Source organism: Chrysemys picta, chromosome 8 (genome assembly GCF_011386835.1).
Source record: "Chrysemys picta bellii isolate R12L10 chromosome 8, ASM1138683v2, whole genome shotgun sequence".
Lineage (NCBI taxonomy): Eukaryota > Metazoa > Chordata > Testudines > Emydidae > Chrysemys > Chrysemys picta.
This window is the reverse complement of record NC_088798.1, coordinates 38,981,384-39,002,847: the sequence shown is the minus strand read 5'-3', so window position 1 is coordinate 39,002,847 and position 21,464 is coordinate 38,981,384. Positions and strand designations below refer to the sequence as shown.

At 37.9% G+C, this 21,464-nt stretch overlaps 1 protein-coding gene across 5 annotated transcripts in view; it reads left to right on the top strand.

Annotated features, from left to right (window-relative positions):
- The window catches only part of OLFM3 (olfactomedin 3), a 130,844-nt gene that overhangs the window by 93,632 nt on the left and 15,748 nt on the right, over positions 1-21,464 (top strand). For 3 of the 5 annotated variants that reach the window (XR_010589711.1, XM_042840638.2, XM_042840639.2), the window contains exons 2-4: positions 7,334-7,480; positions 13,969-14,124; positions 17,968-18,187. Coding sequence is in view for 4 of the 5 variants with exons in the window: in XM_042840638.2 (XP_042696572.1) it covers positions 7,334-7,480; positions 13,969-14,124; positions 17,968-18,187 (523 nt within the window). In the remaining variant the exon portion in view is untranslated. Of the gene's footprint in view, positions 1-1,040; positions 1,222-7,333; positions 7,481-13,968; positions 14,125-17,967; positions 18,188-21,464 lie in introns of those variants that run through there. The other 2 variants (XM_005300876.4, XM_024107330.3) reach the window with 2 other exon arrangements.

Genomic DNA, 21,464 nt, shown 5'->3' with positions numbered 1-21,464 from the left:
ATTTTCTGTACTTCTTGGTTAAGTAACAGGTTGATTGAAATCATTTTAAGAGCATTTGGGAGAGACAAGTCTAGCATGAATTTGGAACACAAGCTCTGAGAATTTCAAAAGCTTTTCTGGAGGTTTAGAAAGCTTAATTCCAGTGAATGCATTCATGAGCTCCCACTCTTCTATATAAATATGTATCTTTTCAATTGCTTTGAGGATTTTTTCATATCACCTGCCAAAATTGTTTATGAAAAATATATTTCTGAGGAAGTAAATTTTGAAACAAACTCCAGCATTCACCTTAGGAACAAATACAATATTCCGTCTCCTATAAACTTTTCACCAAGTACTCTTTCAAGTAAATACTGTTAAGAAAACTTCCTCTACCTACCATTTTTAGAGACATCTTCAAAATGCACATACTATACACATAACAATTACCCATATTGCACAATTTGTGGTACAAGCTTTTGTTCTATTTCTATTTTATGACTTCCCTACAAATCAGTACAAGCTGCCACTGAATTTAGAAATCATTGTATCACATTAGACAACAGAAGACCCTGAAGCAGATTTAAGGAATCGGTAACTCCCTTACCCCTACTTGAACCATACATCATTTATTTTCTGTTCCTGTTCCCAAAAGTAGCATAGCTATCTGTTCTTCAGTCACTCTACTTCTGTACTGCTTGTGAACATGTAATAACAAGCTTTGCAAACTGTGGAGTTATTGATATTGATAATTTAAGTCAGTACTTCAAAAGTCAGTAAATAGCTATTTTAGGAAACAATTTCTGAGAACGACAGCCTTTGTGTTTTCCTGGCCTTTCTAATAATCCTTCCCACCATTAACCGAGATGAATGTAGATACAAAGTACTATATGGCTTAGTGGTCAGTATAAGACAGTCTGTTGAAGTATCTGTTGGTAAGAGTAGAAGAACAGAAGCTGGGGGAGGCTGTGTGTGTTTTTAATGGATGATTAAATCTAGGGAGGTTGATCTCCTTTCATGCTGTGGATGTTGAGTGCTGCAGTCACGCCTCTCACTGCCAGCCGGCACTAGGATGATAATCAGTCACTATGAAAACTCATTAGCTCCACAGCAATGAGTCCTCCACTGCTCAAGCTTGGTGCTGTTCTTAGTACCATGGCAATGATCTCTAACTGGATGTCCCAAACTCTTCCATCTCTGGTAGGACTAAATACCACCACACTATCCACTTCAGATACTCTAGTAAGTAGCTCTGATGTGTTGTAAGCCATCTTCATGCTGAACTGATATTTTAAGGGACCACAAGGCTACGGGTTAAGTTGCCTCTTTGTAAATCTCTTTTAAAGCTATTAATCTTTATGCTGTAACTTACTGCATGCTTCTGTCTGGACACATCAAACTGCACAGCATTTGTGTGGATGCTACAGACTTACTATACAAGGGAAACTTTTTGAAAAATAGCCTCATTAAGTATTTAAGAACAAATGGCTTCATTTTTTGAGTATGAAATGTTTAAAATATGCTAATGTTTCTTTAGCATAGATTTGTTTCCATATTTATTGTTCCAGAAAATGTATACTGTTGTATTAGAATAACTGAAAAGAAACCTACAGTCTATCTTACTCTGTAGCATTGCCACAGAGTTTCTTTTCTTAATTTGCAGAGCAGTCAAGCAAAGGAATGTCTTTTAACAAGAAACGAAAATAGGTACTTTTCAGTTTGGCCACAGGACTTTTATGCAGGCTGATTAGGAAATAATGGAGATGATGAATTATTAGTTAGATTAGTTAAAATCTTCCAGTACTTGTATTTGATGTTCAGATGTCAGTAAATTTTAACACAACATACCGCAGTCTCTGTTTATGTAGAACTAAAGAAAAAAAGTGTTATTAACTCTTTCTCTGAACTTCTATGTGTAATCTAAAAATTAGATTCATATTTCAAACAGACAGGTGAACTCAAGGACCTTTACAGTAGCATTTGTAGAAGAGCAAATGGAGTTGGAACAAAATGTATTCTATCAAATATTTGAGAAAGCCTATCTGTGTAATTTCAGTGTAAATGAAATCAGAGGAGAACAGCTTACTATTCTCAGGATTGAATTTCAGTTGTAGCTAAAAGTGATTAATTAACTGATCGATATTTAATTATCTGTTTGTATGTGGAAAGGAAAAAAAATATTGCATACAAAGTTTTTAATATTGTTACTTTTTAATTCATTGTATTGTTATCCTAAAGAAATGAGTTTTTATTTTAGTACAACACCATGTTAAGGGAGAATGGGGAAATCCTGAATTTTTCTTAAAATATAACTAATTTTCACACTGAACTATATGGGGCATGTCTCTAAATCCTACTGACACCCACAAGTCAGATGGGTCCCTTAATCCAAATACACATTTGTGCGTGACTAGCTGGGACACACACACACACACACACACATATATATATATATATTTATATATATATATATATATATATATATATATATATATATATATATATATATATATATATATATATATATATATATATATATATATATATAATTTGCAGATAGATCCTGAACTAGTGTAAATTGACATCTTCCTTGACTTCAAGTAAAGATCTGCTCATTTAAACCCACTGAGGCTCTGGACCATAGCATGTAGGCTTTGTTATTACGCTGCTTGCTCTCATTAAGATGGAGCAACCATACTTGTTTCATGCCTTAGTGAACTGTGAGGTAATAGAAGTGTCAGTGAAGCTGGCACACAGGGATAAAAGCCTTATATCCAAAGCAGAACAGCCTTGTAACATTTGTATGGTGGGAAATGATCATATTCTGTAGAGTATCATAGTCAAGAGAATTTCTTCTGCTTTATCCATCTTGTTATAGAGTCTTCTTATTTCTATGGCATGCAATTTCTAAAATGCAGCATTCTGAGATAAGGCCCTATATGCTGTGAATTGAGTACTAATCCTTGACACTTGGGCATATATTGCCAACATATCCTCAGAAATCCACCAACATACATTCATGAGCAATCTGCAGTTCAAATTGAATCTTGCTATGTATAAAACTTTCTAAATATGTTTCCCCAGGCCACACAAAATTTGAAAAATTGTACATTTTGTACCAGAGAGAAAGGAAAAAACCTCCCCATCTCCTTTATATTTAACTACTTCTTTTCACATAAGCTGAAAAAGGGGGAAAGATAGGACCAAATTTTCTGCTAGAATAACTGTTGAAGTCAGTGGAGTTATACCAGAAGAAAATTTGGCTGATAGTGTTTATACACAACTAGTCATAGGAATTATATGTATTGTTATGAAATGCATTTGCCCAGACAGTGATGACAATGAACACAACTATAATATTCTTATTGAAATATCTGGTAGTGTAAGAAAAAGAAACCTTTTGGAGCTGAGTACTGGAATTCTATAGCACAGCTGCCTTTATTCTAAGATAACATGAAATATTAGCTTTTGCAGGGGCTCCTTTCTCTTTCTATAAGATTGTTAAGAACTAACATGAATATTTTTGTTTCTCCTCTTTTGGAACTTGGTTATTTCTTTTCTTGTCCACTTACTAAGACCTGTCAGTAGTAAGCCTACATTTGGGGTTTGGATTCAGCAGCTTTCATAAGATTTTGATGCCTTCTAGCTCCTTCCCTGGGAAGCAGAGAAACTTCTGCTTGAGGGTGGGATTAAATGGGAAAGCCCAAAAAAATAATAAAATAAAAGTGCAGTTGTGTGTAAAAATCACACTCACAGTCACACACATAGATAGATAGATAGATAATCTCCATCCATACCCTCTCATGACAGCAACTTCTTTCCTACTGAATGAAAACAGAATACAGTAAAGCAATGGAACCTAAATTTAGAGTAATATATCATCATTCATTTAAGCATAGATAATCAATCACAATGCACTTCTAGTATGTGGCTGAGGGTTTCTCATTGTGATAAGTTGTGACGATGCGGTTCTGGCGGGACCCAACTGAGAGTGCCAGTTCAGGACAAATTGCTAAAAACAGGGCAGTCACAGCCCAAGGCTGGGGTTTTTCCACCTCTAAGGCAAACCAAACCAGCCAGACTAAGAGGACTTCGGTCTCACCCCACTGGCTAACCACAAGTCTCACAAGCAATTCCCTTAGACACTCCAGTTTCCCAGTATCACCACCAGTGCCACTAGTTATGGGGACGAATGGTTATGAAAACCAATACCTCAGTAAAAGAAAAAAGGTTCTCCTGATCCCATAGGACCAAGCCCCAGATTCAGGTCAATATACAAATCAGATCTTACCCACAAATCACGCTGTTGCCAATCCTTTTAGAATCTAAAATCTAAAGGTTTATTCATAAAAGGAAAAAGATATAGATGAGAGTTAGAATTGGTTAAATGGAATCAATTACATACAGTAATGACAAAGTTCTTGGTTCAGGCTTGTAGCAGCGATAGAATAAACTGCAGGTTCAAATCAAATCTCTGGAACATCCCCAGCTGGGATGGGTCATCAGTCCTTTGTTCAGAGCTTCAGTTGTAGCAAAGTCCCTCCAGAGATAAGAAGCAGGATTGAAGACAAAATGGAGATGAGGCATCAGCCTTATATAGTCTTTTCCAGGTATAAGAACACCTCTTTGTTCTTACTGTGGAAAATTACAGCAAAATGGAGTCTGGAGTCACATGGGCCAGTTCCTGCATACTTTGCTGAGTCTCAAGGCATATTTGCCTTCTCTCAATGGGTCCATTGTATAGCTGATGGTCCTTAATGGGCCATCAAGCAGGCTAGGCAGAGCTAACACCAGCTTGTCTGGGATGTCACCCAGAAGCATAGCATAAATTTGCAATACAGACAGTATAGAGCCAATATTCATAACTTCAACTACAAAACTGATACACACATATAGACAGCATAATCATAACTAGTAAACCATAACCTTGTCTTAGACACCCCATTTGACCCCTTTATACAAGATTTGGGTGCCACTACAGGACCTTGGTTGCAACAATGATCTATATGGTCCCAGATTATATCAATAACGTCACATAAGTATACATCACAAGCGTAGAACAGCTCATTTAAAAAAAATCGAATGGCAAATGATTTTATAATTGTACAAGTGTCTCTTCATCTAACACCACATTGTAAGAAAATTTGTGCTTGGGTAAACATGGTTTTTGTCAGGAAATGAGATTGAAATGTGTGGTTTCAACACAACATATAAAGGACTGTTTGGACAATACAACCTGGATTACATCCTTTTTACTATAGACTGGGCCTGATTCTGGTGTCTCATCCATTTTACAATGGTGAAACTTTATTAACATGAATGGAGTAACTCCTGAGTTATACCAGTATCAGCTCACAATAAAGCCCAAAGATTGCAGTGTATCTGTACATTAGGAGTAAGTATTCCTGTGCCTCAGAAGGGATAGGAGCTAACATTGGATTCTGCAGATATTCCTAAACTTTGACATAAACTTATGGTTTCAGTACTGTTATATGACATCAGTATCTGGATATGAAGACTATGGAAAATCATAGAAGCCACCAACCTAAAATTAGCTAACATTGTAAGGGTTAACTGCTTTGACAAGCCTGAATTGTTCAAGCTTACAATATTACTTGCTATTCAAAACCAATTTAAATTGTCCCTGCAGCTGTAATTTTGTTTAGATTTTATTGTTCACCATCTCTGTTAAACTAGATTCCTTGTGCCCTAAAAAAATAAAGGTTAGAAGAACATCATAAAACTGACATGATTTAGCAATGAACCTTAGATAAGTCTTTCTAGCAAACCCTAAAGCAAGTTCAACTGTCCTCCATTTACAATCTCTTTAAATTACAGGCTTTTATTTTCCTAGCAAAACAGGGGAATATTACAGTTTTGATCTTTCAATTAACTCTACAGAAGGAGAGGTCACTGCTTTCTTCAGTGACCCCAGCAGAAATCCCTTGGAAGAAAAGAGGTGGTTCTCTTTTCTTGCATTAAGATGAAATGCAGAGAAGAATCACCAAGGGAATACTCTTTCACCTTTTATTCTAAACTCATTCTAGAGAGATACTGTATCTGCCCTATAGTGATGAACTATGCAATAGCTGACTTTACTTAGTCCAGTAAGCATCAATATTAATGCTTGCCAGTTTTAATAATTACTGTTTGCACTGATGTTAACTACGTTTTTATAATATAACTGGTGACTCACATACACTGTGCCAAAATGAAATTATTCTGGTGGCAGCCATTAGCATCTGAGCTTTGAAATCAAGTAGCCAATACTGTATTTGTTAGATATAAAAAGAAGAAAGCATAATTTTATCTTGACTAGTCATCTCTAAATCCAATACTCAAGAACATTACTTCTATTAACAGATTTAATTATATCATCTGAAATTCCTCCATCGTCAAGTTTTTTTATTTCCTTCCTTCATCTTGATTTCTGTAATGTCTATACATCTTATTAAATGCATGTCAACCAACTCTTTCAATCTATCATATAATATTTAGGGAAATAGGCAGATAGAGCTTTGGGATGTTGATCACCACTGCAAAAAAAAAAAAACATAAAAGACTAGAAGAATTTTTCAGTGTTACCATGACTGCTGAAAGCAGAATGTGCTAGGAATTTCCAGCATACATTACAGTGTTAATGACTAACTTTGTTCCCTCTCATCTAAACTAAACAGATTCTTTGCTGTACTTCCCCAAGGCTTCTCTATTGCTGTTGGTGTTTATAGCTATGTAACTGCAAGGCTGTCTTTGGTGTACTACACCTTTAAAAGTAAAGTGGGCCCCCTCTAACTTGTTTTTAGGCCTGAGAGTTGGCCAGCATGAATACTGTTACTGTGCTTTCTCATGGGGACTTTATATTTGTTCCTTTCTATCTTGTTGTTTCCCTTAATCTAAAGTAAAAGTCATCCAGTAAGAAAGGACAACATTTTTGTTTGTTCGTGGAAACTATAACACCTATCCACAAGGAATTAAATCAATGCACTTTTGTTGAATCATAAGTACAAAACTGTTCTCATCCAGACTGAATATGATGACTGCAATTAAGCAGGGCTGTGAAACATTTCTAAATAACTATTAACAAGGAGTCAGGTATAATGGAAAACTTTGGAAAAATGCAAAATTACCAATCATCCATTAAGGGGATAATAAAAGATAACTAAAAGGAACATCATTGTGAACACATATGGTATGTAACTGAGCAAGCATATTTTCTTAGGTTTCATTCCTTTGTGTGTGTATATTTATATAGAGATAGATATTTTGTTTTAAAGAATTTGAAAAACCCAAAAGTCATTCATGAATATCAGCTATTTCACTCTCTTTGCCTTTGCTTATTGTTTTATTACTATAGACTCAAATTAGCCCCAAAGAAGGATGGCAAGTGTATAGTTCAGCCCAAGACCCAGATGGCCGATGCATTTGTACTGTAGTTGCACCAGAACAAAATTTATGTTCCAGAGATGCCAAAAGTAGGCAACTTAGACAACTGCTAGAGAAGGTAAGTCTTCCAAATGTATTCCTTCTTTTTGTCTACTAAGACTTCCTTAGTAATCTGCTCCTTTCCCTCTTTAAAATAATAAATAATACAGCATTCAATGACTATCTATCAATATTATTTCTCTATTTCCCCTTCCCAGTTTTCCACCACTAATCACACTTCATCTGGTTTCTTTACAACACAGCTCTGCTGATCCGTCATTGATCTAGCAGCTTAATGCTGCATTTTCTCTCTTGTTTCTTCCTCCCAGATTTATTCCTTTAAGAGAACTGAGTCCCATAGTTTATATGTCTGTATCAAAACAGACTGGCCATCATAAAAGTAGCCACAAATTCCAGTTCAAGCTAGCTAGAAGCACCAGAATTCAATTTGGTGCCCACGTCGCCATTATAGGAGGATTTTGAAGCTCATTCCCTTGAATCACACCAACAGCTTGTTCAGTGGTTTTTCTGCCAAACAACTAAAGAGTCTTACACCTCAGATTTATTCACAGCTGCATGTAAATTTAATTTGTAAAAGCTGATTTCTATTGCATAAGAAAATGAGGAAAAACTGCAGCTATGACATCCCTGAGCCATTGTAACCAAGTTCTGTTTACTGTAGAACAAATGGTGATGCATAGCCTCTGAGACCACAAAGAGCATTAAAGGCAGATAGCAACACCAAATATTGAGCTAAAAACATATTTTCCAGCACAAATTGTTCAGTACTTTACTATCTCATAGACATTTTTGGAGTATTAGCTCACTTTAGTGCCAATATGGAGCCAGATCCTGCAGGCCTGACTCAGGCAAAACTCCCATGGACTTCAGTGGGAGCTTGGCTTATGTATGTAACTCAGGGCCCATGCCATATCATGTGACCAAATTCTGTAAAATTATAGCATGATCTCGTGTTCAGGATGGGCTTAGAAGTTGACATGAAAGATATAGACAGAACTTTATGCCATCATTTCTTAATCCACTTCAGCCCCCCATGCTGCTTAATAGTCACCAATAAGCCATTGTCTGGCCATGTCAGAAGAAAGATAGAAGGCAATGGACGTGGTTTAATTAGATCATAATTGTATTCATTTAAAATATCTTGGATTAGCCAGCAATAAATAGTGCAGTGCATGTCATCCTCATTTCCTTAATCATTTCTACATAAACCCCAACCTGCTGTCTCACTGCTGGGACTCAGCCACCCTCCCCTCCTTTGAAATGAATTGGGACTATAAAAGGAGAGGGGTCAGTTCCTCTCTGTACCAGCTGTAGAAGTCCCAACCCCCCATCCTCAGCTTTCTTAAAGGGGGACTAGAAAAAAGAGGAGGGTCAGCATGCCACTGTACAGGATAGAGGACCTTCAAACCCTGCTTTCCTTAGCTCCCTTAAGAGATGCTTTTCTTCAAATCATTTTCTAATCTAATTTATCCATTAACCATATCTCCTCCCTACCAAGTACCTGCCCTGGACGTCTGCCATGAGTTTTACATACTAACCCCACCTGCTCTGCCCCACTGGTCCCAGACCTGCTGTATGGAAAGTGAAAAAACCCCACTCCACCTCGGCCATTCTGGCAGTGAGGGAAAAATACCTTCCCAGCCTCCAAGGAAGAGGGTGCCTAGTGTAATACCCACAACAGGTCATGAGGAAACCCCATCCTTTTGCACTTTTCATGGGTGGCTGGATGGGCGCTGCCTTTCCAACCCAGTAAAAGATGGCTTCTCCAGGGCTGCATGGGGTATAAATACCCTCCCACTCTTCTGATCAGTAGGAAGGGCAGTGACTCGCCCCAACCTTGCCCCAACTACTTTCTGCCCTTCCTGTTCATCATTGTACATTTCCCCCTCTTTCCTACTACCCACATTGTAGGGGAGCCCTTAAAGAAGAAATACCCCTTTTCTTCCAGCCAGCCAGACAAGACCCTCCCTTGCCACATTCCACCAGCCAGGGATCAGTGGAGAGCAGCAATGCTCCAACCACCTTTGTTTTCCCCAGCTAAGCACATGGTGTGACCCCTATGCCAGCTCTGATGGTTTATGTTACTCTGGGATTCTTCTAAATCTGAGGAAATCCCACCTAGCTAGATTAAGGTGGCTTTTCACTTACTTTGTGGTGCAGGAGCTGTAGCTGAGGCCTGGCCTGGGCCTCATTTCTTGGAAGATAGAATTTGAGAGGTAACCAGATCATTAGGCTAAAAAGCAGAATGTCTGGACCATCTAAGATAAGAGGGAGAACCATTTACTAGGAACAAGATTACAATGAATGAGATGTAGAGATGAATGTAGAGATGAGGTAAATAGGAGGTTGAGCGTGGACAATGCATGGACAGTGTCTGTTGCACAGGAATTGGTTCCTGCAAAGTAACCAATCCAATCCAAAAAGCTCTGATGCACTGTATAGTAAATGCAATGAGATGTGTAATGTATATAAAGGAAGAGAGTTTCTGTGTAACTTTGGAGCTGTGATGTACCCTGCATCCACACACACACCTCCCCACGTTTGAGCTTGAACAGCTCAGCTTTAGAGATGCTGTATGACAAAACAAAGATACCCGAGTGACAAAGTCTGGAGTCTAACTGAATTCTTGGGAAGCCAAGTGGAAAGAGGTCTCAGAGGGAGTCCCAACAGGAGCTACACAAGCAGCTGGAACAAAAGATTAGGATCAAACCCAAGAAAAGTTTAGAGAACGTAGATCAAACCAGACTAACGCTATGTCTACACTCTGGACCTTACAGCGGCACAGCAGTACCGCTTCAGCGGTGCTGGTGTAAGGTCTCACATGTAGCCATTCTTTGCCAGCATGAGAGAGCTCTCCTGTAGGCATAATTAAACTACCCGCAACAAGTGGTGTTAGCTATGTTGGCAGAAGAGCCTCTCCTGCCAACATAGCACTGTTCACTCCAGCATTTTTGTCAGTGAAACTTATGTCAGTCAGGGATGTGTTTTTTTCACATCTTTGACTGACAAAAGTGGTAGTGTAGACAAAACCTTACTCTTAACATTTCTATATGGACTCACCTGTGTCTCAGGTCCCCAAACTGAAGTATGTTAATAATTAGACTCTTAAGTGTCATTTACACCAGTATAAATCACAAGTAACTCCACCGCTGGAGTCCATACGAGGCACCAATCTAAAACCAGTGTAAATGAGATCAAAATCTAGCTGGTCGTCATTAAGCAGTGTTCATATTAACAACATATAGCTGCAAGCACACTCCACAGCTGGGTTGTCTCATGCCTCAAAGTTTCACAGCATTCACTGGCTGTAGTTTCGGAACAGACATAAAAAATTAAAGCTCCCTCTCAAAAGAAAGGCCAAGGCCTGGAGTCTCTCTTTGTTAGAGGAGGTCCTTTCAGGTCAAGGTTAAGGCACAGAGATGAAGCAATGTAGACAGCATGTGCTGGCACGACCCATGCTATACTTATGTTGTTGATAAACAGAGGACTTCATTCTCCAGAGCTTTTACTCTGGCATGTTTCCCAAGCATTAAAACACTCATAAATAAGGTTTTTATTCTTTTTTTTTTTAAGTCCACAGCACGAACCCTCTCACAACTAGCCCTTTGATAATTTGGGGTGTTCTATGTGGAGGCTTAAGCTCTACAACTTATTTTCTTTCACTGAGATGATGGCAAATGTGGGTAGATAGCATCATTTTACTACATCAATAAAGCCACACATTGCTGTTTATTACACTTTCTGAGGGAAAGTGGCATCTGGCAAAGTGAAACATTTCAAGTTTTATCATAGCTCTGAAAGGATTTATTTTGTTGGCTTCAATAATTAGAAGGAGCATAAAAGACGACAAAAATGTGGATTTATTCCATTAACAGTACTTTCTAGCAAAAATGTGTATGGCTGATTATTGCTAGTTAATCTACACTGCTATCAACACTATTTTTAAGGTATTTTTAACTAGGTGGTAGGTTAAGTAAAATCAAACTATATCAGATCCACAATATGTTACAGGATCCTAATAACCAGATGCAGTATGATACAGTCGTCATCACAACGGGGTGCCAATTGAAACTATGGATAACAACTCAAAGATTATATATATTAGTGAATGGAAGGAATATCACCCTTTTCTCCCACCTCCATTAGACTGGATGGACAAAAGGGGTTTTGCCTGAGCAAGTTCTGAGTAAGATCTTTAAGACTGGGCCTAATGTTTTCTAGTGGTACTTCCCTCCTTCCCCCTCCTGTGCATGTGTTAAAGTGAATTTTGGCATAAAATTATTGCACATGCAAAACTTTGTGAAAAAACAACAACAAAATGTTCTGCTTCAGCTTCATGTCTGGAAATGTATCACCCACATATTTTGTCTGATTATTATAAAGTGAACACTTATGAAAGATACATAAAGTACATACAAATTAAAGTTGTCTTTGTCTTAAAGATGGAAATGGGCTATCTTTTGTTCTACATACGCTTAATCAGTTACTTGAAACTCATTTATTTTCATCTTTCAGTGATTTTTTTTCTATTAATGATTTACAGTTGAATAGATTTATTTTATTTCTACTTATAAAACTATAAACAATCAAATATCCTACAGTCTGGCCACCTGTTATATTACTGAATTGTATAATAAAATCTCAAATGTAATGCATTGCTTTCCACCCTACTAAACACATACTAGCAATTAAAATAATGATTTCCACAGCAAACAACAAAAACTTCTCCAACTCTCAACCCATCCCCTCCTCGGATAGCTGGAGGAAAAGTTGTGCCTTGCAGCATATCCTGAAGGATAACACATCTGGGATCTGGGATCTGGAAGTGATTTCCAAAGCTCATGATCATGAAGGATAGATACCCTGCCAACAGCCTCTCTTTTATACTAAGAAGGCTCAGCACGGTGATCTTTGCTGATCCCATCTTCAGCAATATGGCATTGAAAGAGGCAAGTAGGATAGTCCAAGTCATTTAGGGCTTAACAGCCTTTAACCTGATAGGTGAGCACTCTGGCCATGATCCAACAAAGCATTTGAGCATATGCCCAACTCTAAGCACGATTCCAATGGGACTTCTCACATACTTAAAACTGAGCCCATGCTTAAGTGCTTTGCTGGATTGAAATCTATTGTAGAGGCATCTAGGAATGCCTCTACAATAGATAGAGAATCCATGGACCAGGACCCCATTGTACTAGATGTAGTACAAACAATAGAACAAAAAAGACAGTTCCGGCTCCAAAGAAGTTACAGTCTAAAGAATGTACTAGTAGTAATAATGTTGGTGTCAATTTAATAAATCTTATTATCTGTATCAGAGTTAGGAAATATTTCTGAAGCATGCATAAATAACTTTGAGTAAAGATATTTATAGTTAAAGTAGTGCTAGTGCACAGTGTATAAAGAAAACAGTTCAAAGCTTTTTTAACACACACTAGCATTTTACAGGCTCAATCTTGCTTCCATTGAAGTCAGCTGGTATTTTGCCATTAACTTCAATGGGAGCAGGATCAAGCCCTAAAATAGGGTATTTTGCTGACTCACCAAAAACAATGGTGTAGCCCTCCTTAAAATTTAAAAATCTAGTTTGAGTAAATGTCACTCTCAAGCCCAAGACCATGTTTTTCCAAAGCACTGACATTTAAACTACTGCATCACTAGAGTGTAAAATATTGGGTTCTGCAAAAAGCCCAAGTTGTACATATCTCTTAAAGGAGACCCACTGGCCCTGACCCTGGTCTCTCTTGCACTGATTTCAAACTCATGTAACTCCACTGACTTCAGTAGAATTATTCCTGATTTTCATTTACGTAAAGGATCAGAATCATGCCCATTCTCTTTAATAGAGTAGTACAATGTTCAGGGCTAAATGATTGCTTCTAAGATCCACATGCTGTATACACAGCACTTGAAAAAAAATCAGCAAGTGCTGCATAATATAGTACAAACTCTATCTGGGTGGCAGCATGCATTTCATTTGTCAAGTATAAGTTCAGATCCTTGATGAAGCTTAAACAGATTTAAATTCAAGATCAAAACTTTACCCCATTCTTCCTGCACACCCCCAAATCCTCAATAAATTGGTTTAAGTAGTGAAGTGGCATGGAGTTATAAGTTAACTCAAATCAATATCCGATTTTCCTGATTTATTGAATACTGTACTTATATTCTTTTGGGAATGTTGACACCCAAACCTCCTTTATGATTCCTTGCCCTGGAACAGTTCTTCCCCTTGCTGAATTGTCAAAATACTTAGTGCACAGTTTTCTTTTTAGGTATTATATGATGGGTAAAGACATTGGGCCAAATTCCTCTAATTTATAGTGGAACAATCCCATTGATTTCAGTGGGATTACACGTGTGACCAAGGCCAAAATGTGGCCCACTTTCTGTATTGTTCTACAGTTACGAATTCAAAGCTCCACTGAGGTAAAAAATGGCTAACAGTTCAAGCATTGACAGAGGCATGACATTTTATCACTTGACATTTAACTACACATACAAGAAAAAGAAAAACAGAGTGCAGCCAGTGTTCTTCTTTAACAGGTTCAGAATATGTCCCAATCTATTGAAGTTTTAAACCTACGGACTCAGAGGGATTTCCAGTATGTTTTAAAAATGGAAACACAAATGAAAGGGCTGAAGGCTAAGTTTCGGCAAATTGAAGATGATCGGAAGACATTAATGACAAAGCATTTTCAAGTAGGTTTTATTTTAATAATAATTTTGAAAGCTTGCTGCAAGCTATGCACTAAAAAGCAATGCATGAACTGCTAAGATCTCGGCTTGAAAAGCTTATACAAAAGCAACGTTGAAAAGGAACCATAAAATAACCTCTTTTATTATGATAATCACTTTTCCTATTCAGTTTAACTGCAATAAGGAGTGACCATTAATTATTAAGACGTTAGAGAAATGTCAGTATAAACAGAATCCTATTTTACTGTATCAATGTGCAGTTCATACTGAGAGATTTATATGCAGTCAAGCACTAGTGATAAATGAGGAAGCCAGGGAATTAATAGCAAATGACCAGAGGGTTTTGCACTTTTACAGTTGTCTGACATTTTGTAGAACTGAAGAGAAAAAAGTTTATAATGAGGGAAGTTATTGTAATTGGTACTTAATAGCAATAAGATCTAAAAGTTTCTGATTAGAGGTTGGGGGAGTTAGTTATTTTGGTTTTGGGGTGTATCCCCCTCCCCTCTAATCCACATGTGCTGTAAGAAAAAATGTCCATGTTAAATTTCCTAGTGATTTTTCACTGAACAAAAACTTTAGCCCCCCTATCTGCCATGAAGTCTAGTGCTAGAGGTTAGAAACTGCTATTGTCTATTCTTAGGAAGCCATCTAGACTATACTAAGGAGACAATGTTACAGACATATATCATAGTATTGCAAGTACTGGGCCCTAATGATGGAGAGTTTTGAGTGGGCAAGGAATGCAAGATAGGGTCCATTAAATATATTCCAAAGACTACAAAATTATTAACATTATGTCCTTTGAGGTGCTCATGATAACTGAAACATAAAAGCTTAGGCTTACATTTTCAAAAGGAGTGGCACCTAACTGAGTGGGTTCTGATTTTTCAGAGGTACTGATCACTGAACAGTAATTGGTTTCAGTAATTAATTATACTAATAAGAGCTCATGTGGAGAGTATGGTTATTTATTATTCTCAGTTTAGCTGAAAGTCTGAGTATAATTCCGCTCAGCCAGTTTCAACTTCACGAAAGTTTTCACCTTTACCCCTTGTAATGTTATTATAAATATATAATGGCACATTGTGTTGTGCCATTATATATTTTGTATTCTTGCTACATTTTTTTCCAGAGGAACAAAATACCAGAATTTGAATGTCCAACTTGGCTGTCAAAGGCAGCAACCTGTTGTACTACTCCAACCTTTTAAATATTCAATATTCAATATTCAATTGACTGGACATTCAGCTTCAGTTTGACAGTTTTCCAGGAGGCTAAAACAGATTGCCAGCTAATTAAAGTAAAGAGTAATTGAAATGTCAAAATAATACCTTCTTTCGGAATTTTGATCGACTAAAATTTTGGTACAGTATGTCATTCATGAGTCACAAAAATTTGTCAGTTTGCCTGTCCTTGATACCCCCACATTGCTCCTATTAATACTAGTGGGAGTTATGTGGCAATTCAAAGGGGAAATAAGCTCAAAAATGGTGCAATTTCCTTCTTTTATTGCAATGTGAATTCATTCTTGTAACAATAGATTTAAGAGGTGTAGGTAGTACCAATAAAATCAAAAGAATCATTATAGTTACAGTGATCACAAAATCGTCACTTCCTTTAGTGACGTGAGAAGATGCTCTAACTAAGAAGTTAATTTTAAAATGAAATACCCACCATAGTACAGTCTTGTAATTCTACCCATTGAAATTTCTTAGGGCTTTATTCTGTTCTCACTGAGATCAGTGACAGTGCTCCTATTTACTTCAATGGGGGCAAAACTGGGCTCATGCATTAAAATCTTTAGGGCAGAGAAAGCTTTTAATATGTGTTTTAAATTGCTGTAAGTTTATGGTGCTGTATGCATTGTTTTTAATAATAATAAAATCATAAACTCTCCACTCACCTCTCTCCATCCCACTTTAATTCAAAAATGTCTGGACTTATACAGTAAATGGAAGTTCCCTCATGAGTAAAAGTTATAAATCAGAACAAGAGAAGGAACTCCTGCTACTCTAAATGGATTTATAGTAATAACATTTTGATATGTAATTTTAAAATGCAGTTTTCTAGCTATGTAAAATAGCTATGTATAAAATACACTGCCAACACCTAAGGAGTTTCTCTGGAGTTAATAATTCCCAGGTGAAAAAAAATGCATCGAGGTAGTGTTAAAATGGGGGGTGCATATTAATTTATAAGCAAATATTATTCAAATACTATAATTATTACAAAACATGCTTAAAAGGCAGGAAATTCAGAGGTAAATTTCCTTAAACAAATTTAACTCTGGCCTTCGTCTGTGATCCATCTCCATCTCATGATCAGAGACAGGATCACCATTACAGCAACTTTAAAACTTTTCACATTGTTTGTTGCATCTTTTAATATGAATGAAAATGTAATAAATTGCATACACACACCCCTCAGGATATTTCAGTGCTTGTGATAAATCTGGCACCTCTGACCCCCAATGTCTCTGTTGCCTTTGATAGTGTCACCGATCCACTTTCTCTTGCTTGGCCTTCCATTGCACTCTTCCCTGATTTCCTTTCTACCATTAACAGAAGATGATGCTGAAGTAATCAGCCTTCTCTTCTATCTTGTGATGTTCCCCAGGGTTCTAACCTTGGTCTCCTCATTTTGCCCGTTTATGCTTTCCCCTGGGTGATCTCATCTGCTCCCAAGACCTCTGTTATCTCTGTGCTGGCAACTGTCAAACCTATATCTCCATCACTTTTTCTCCCTTCTGTCCAAGCTTGCATCTCGTTCTCTCTCTCTCTCATGGAAGTCCTGCTGTTTCCTTAAATTATCAATGGAATTATAACACATCTACATGAACATCATCTGAAAAGGATAAACCCACATGCCTTCCATAAAAGAAAAATCTTTAATCTGTTAGGATTCTTTCAGGGTAGCTACATGTTAGTGGCTGAACAAGAGCCAGTTGCCATAATGTATTAAGACTTAGTTTAACAAACTCCCTGGCAAAAGATATTAAGTGTATTATAGTTATGGTATGAGAGATAAATAGCCATTATGGATTAGAAACGGCTAAGAGACAAACATTCAATAAATGGGGATAAATGTTCAATTTTCAACATGGCAAACATTTAAGTATGGGATGTCTGGGAAAGAGAAAGAATGATGTGATTGCAAAATTTGCAGATGACATACAATTATTTAAGTTAGTTAAAGCTAGAGAAGAATTTGAGGAAGTTCAGAGGTATCTAACAAAACTAATTGATTGGACAGTGAAAAATCACTAAAGACAAATGCACATTGGCCAATATAATTTGAATCTCTCATATCACTGTTGGAGTCTAAATTTAACTCTAATCACTTAGGAGAAAAAAGACCTAGACATTACTGTGGACAGATCAATGAAAATGTCTGCTCAGAGTGCAGTGGCAGTCAAAAAAAGTAAATTAAATATTAATATTTATAAAAATTAAATAGAAAATCAGTGAAAATATGTCACTATTTCAGAACCATATCCTCACCTCGAACTGTGTTGTCAGTCCTGGTCACCTTTTCTCAAGAAAAATATAGTCAACAGGAGTTTTGTATCATGTGCAGGGAAAGACGCGTCTCAGATTTGTTTCCAATCTTTTAAAAATGAATTTTGTATTTTCAGTAGAAATTGAATATTCTCTTTTACATTTTATCCAACTCGTACTGTTGAATTCACTAGACTTTCACAATACACTAGTAATGGATCTGAAACTAATATCAATAAGAATTTTAAAGTCATTTTATTAATCAGTTCAAAATATCATATTAAAGAGTGTTAGGGGACTGAACTCCTTTAAGCTGCTCTAATGTCCAGGTGACTGCTTTTTGCAGGAGTTGAAGGAAAAGATGGATGAGCTGTTGCCATTGATCCCAGTTCTGGAACAGTACAAAACTGATGCCAAGTTAATCACCCAGTTCAAGGAGGAAATTAGGAATCTGTCAGCAGTTCTCACTGGGATTCAGGAAGAAATTGGTGCCTATGACTATGAGGAACTACACCAGAGGGTGCTCAGTTTAGAAACCAGACTTCGAGACTGCATGAAAAAACTCAGTAAGTTAACCATTTCATGCCGGATTTTGTCCCTAGGTTATATATTTTAGAGCTTTGATGTAGAAACATAAAATCCTCTATTTTTCAGTTCTTTGACACACTGGGACAGATTCTGATCACTATTACACTAATGTGTATCAAGAGTGACTTCACTGAAGTCAACTGTTACTCTAGATTTCCACCAGTATAATTTAAATTAGAATCTGACCCATTATTAATAAAAAGTTAAGATGCAGAATTATAAGGGATGGCAACTTGGAAATCCTAAGGACGGGGGTCTTAGGACTGAATTGCTCATGAACTTGTTAATGGGATACAAAGATTGTTTCCTCTCTCACACTAGTTGTAATATAACTCAGGCCAGGATTGCATCCAGGTGCATTTTAGTGGCCAATGTGATACATGTTGGTGGTCTCTGTCCAGTGTCCAGTGGAGAGATATCCACATGACAAAAACCATCATCAAAATTTAAATCTTGGTTTGAAGTTTACAAATATCCAGTTCAGAAAATGACCTCTCAGACTGTATTACTTTGGGCCTCTAGTAATAATAGGTTAGGTGTGATCCACTGAAATTAGAACTGTTCCTACCTACTTTAGCAGAAATAATGTATTGGTGAAAGCACAGCTTTGGGTTTGTTTCCAGCAATGCCATAACCTTCCTGTGTGACTCTCAGTTTTGGATGCCCAGTCATTGGCTTCAGTAGATGCTTAGGGAAATTAGAGACTAGTTGTCTAATATTGGGCACCCAAAATTAGAGGCCTTTTTGGAAAATGTCATCCTGAACAGGGGATAATTAATACTTCTCTACCTCAGAGGCACGTTCTGAGGACTTAAAGGCCCTAGCCTGCTCCAATTAAAGTAACTGACAAGACACTTTGAGATACTTGGCTGGAAGGTACTGTTTAGGAGCCAAGAATTATTATTTATTGAAAGTCTTTGCCTTCCACTTCTCTCAGTCTGACCCTTTTTATGAGAACTAAAAAATCACTATGAACAAAAATTAAACACTAAAAAAATAGAACTCAGGCTTATGATAGGTTTCTCAATGATCAAATCTTGGGTGTGTACTTTCATAGGTGGTGGGTGCATCTGAAATATGAAAGAGGTGCTGCCTATTACAGAAGATGTACATTTTTGAAGTAATGGACAAAGACCAAAAAAAAGTAATCTAGACTGGGTTAACCTCTTAAATTATTTATTTTCAGCTCTTTTTACATGGGATTAGCATATCTGTGGTGGGCAAAAATACATGAAAGATTTCCTCAGACAGAAATCTCTTATGAGTCAATTCTCCAAAACAATACATACACATAATAGCATGTTATTACATTGACAGAACATATACATGTGCAGTCAAGGGGAAATAAATGTTTTACTATGCAGCAGCAAGCAAGAAATTTGGTCTAAATAGTGACTTTTCTCGATAGTTACTATTCTGAAGCAATATTAAGGAGAAAAAAATGGCATTACATATTTTTCAGTCATCTTGTTTTCATTTTTGTGGTGAATATCTGTAATATAAATCAATGAGTTGACTGCACAATGGGAGGTATTCTGAATCTCAGAATCATCCTTGTTATAGTTACCGTATATGCTCAATCATAAGCTGGTTTGTTTATAAACAGACACCCCCCCCCCAAGATGGATAAGTAAAAATGGAAAATCTTTATGACCCGTTCATAAGCCGACCCTATAATTCAGGGGTCAGCAAACTTTGGCTCCCGGCCTGAGATGGTGTGTTTACCTCGAGCATCTGCAGGCCTGGAGGTAAACCTAAGTAAACAAAGTGTCCCGGCACGCCAGCTGCTTACCCTGACGGGCCAGGACAGCAACTGGTGGGGAAATTTTTGCGGGGGGGAGAAGCTGGGAGTCAGGGGAGTAACCTCTGTGAAACCCCCCACATGACCCAACCCCTAGCCCGGGACCCCCACACTCTCCCCATCTCATCCCTTCCCACCTTATCTGGGATGTCTCTGGCCTGGCTGGAGCTGCTCCAGCGGGCTGGGCAGCACAGCCGCAGCCTGCTCTGGGGGGGTGGGGCCGAGCGGCAGGGCTGCAGCCTGCCAGCCCCGGAGCTGCAGCTACTTCGGAGGCTGGGGGGAGAGCAGCGTGGCCAGAAGCGGAGAGAATCTGGCCCCGCCTCTTCACTTCTGACTGTGCTGGCTCTGCTGTCTCTCCTTGCTCCCTCTGTTGTGGGGAGGGGCTGTGTCCCACCTCTCCCTCTCTATACCCATTCATAAGCCGACCCCCTTCTCTGGTGCTTCCCTTTTTTACTAAAAAAAATTCGGCTTATGAACAAGTATATACGGTATGTAGTCTTTCCTACAGGTTCTTCCCACACCTTTTACTTCCCTTTTAATTATTTTCCTAGGTCAAATCCTTCTCTTAACTCTCTTCCCAGGAGTTCTTCCCTAACATACAATTCTTCCTTTCTTTCTTGGCCAATAAAAAAAGTCTCTGGGGCCTATTTTTTTTTATATTGGTAATTTAAGGGGGAGAAGTTCTATAAAATAAAAGTAGCAAATACACCATCGCCACATTGAAATAAACATCATACCCTGCTCCTAGTATATGTATGCAAGTTGGATGAAACTTCACTACAGGATCAGAAACCCCCCTCATATCCATGCACACGTATTCTCTCTCTCTGTGTCTGTCTCTCAGAAATTCCTCTCCAGATTGATTCTGAATCCAAACACTGCAACTCAGTTATCTCCCTATATAGATACAATTATATGATTTCCCCAAGGCTCCTTTTCTCTCTCTGCTCACTGCCAGGATCTCATCTCTTTCTCTGTTTTTAGAGTTCTTTCTCATTTCCCTCCCCACCTCCCTAGACTTGTCTCTGTACCCCTCTGCTTTCTATAGCCATGTAACAATCACATATTCTCCTAGTCCACAGGCAACTACATGTTGAGCCTCAAGAGTAGGATGATGCCAGACAATAACACTAGTAAGACTTTACCATTCTAAAATTTTCATATTAGGGCCTATGGTTTGCCTACATGCTTAAGGAGTTTAAAGCGGGTTTCTGGCTAACTACTGAAAGAACTTCAGCCTTCTTAAATCCTAATGCAGAATTGTCTTTGCTCTTATTCTCAGAGATCCAGGTGCTCAGTAATGGCTGAGAAAAGCATAGCACAGGTCAGGTGGCTTTTGTGCTCCCCTAATCCTGGACTGACTGTGTTCCTGGCAAGTCCCCACCTGCAAGTTAGAGCAGCCTGAAATCAGCTTAAAGTTAATACAGTATCTGGGGATCAGGGGGCATAAGGAA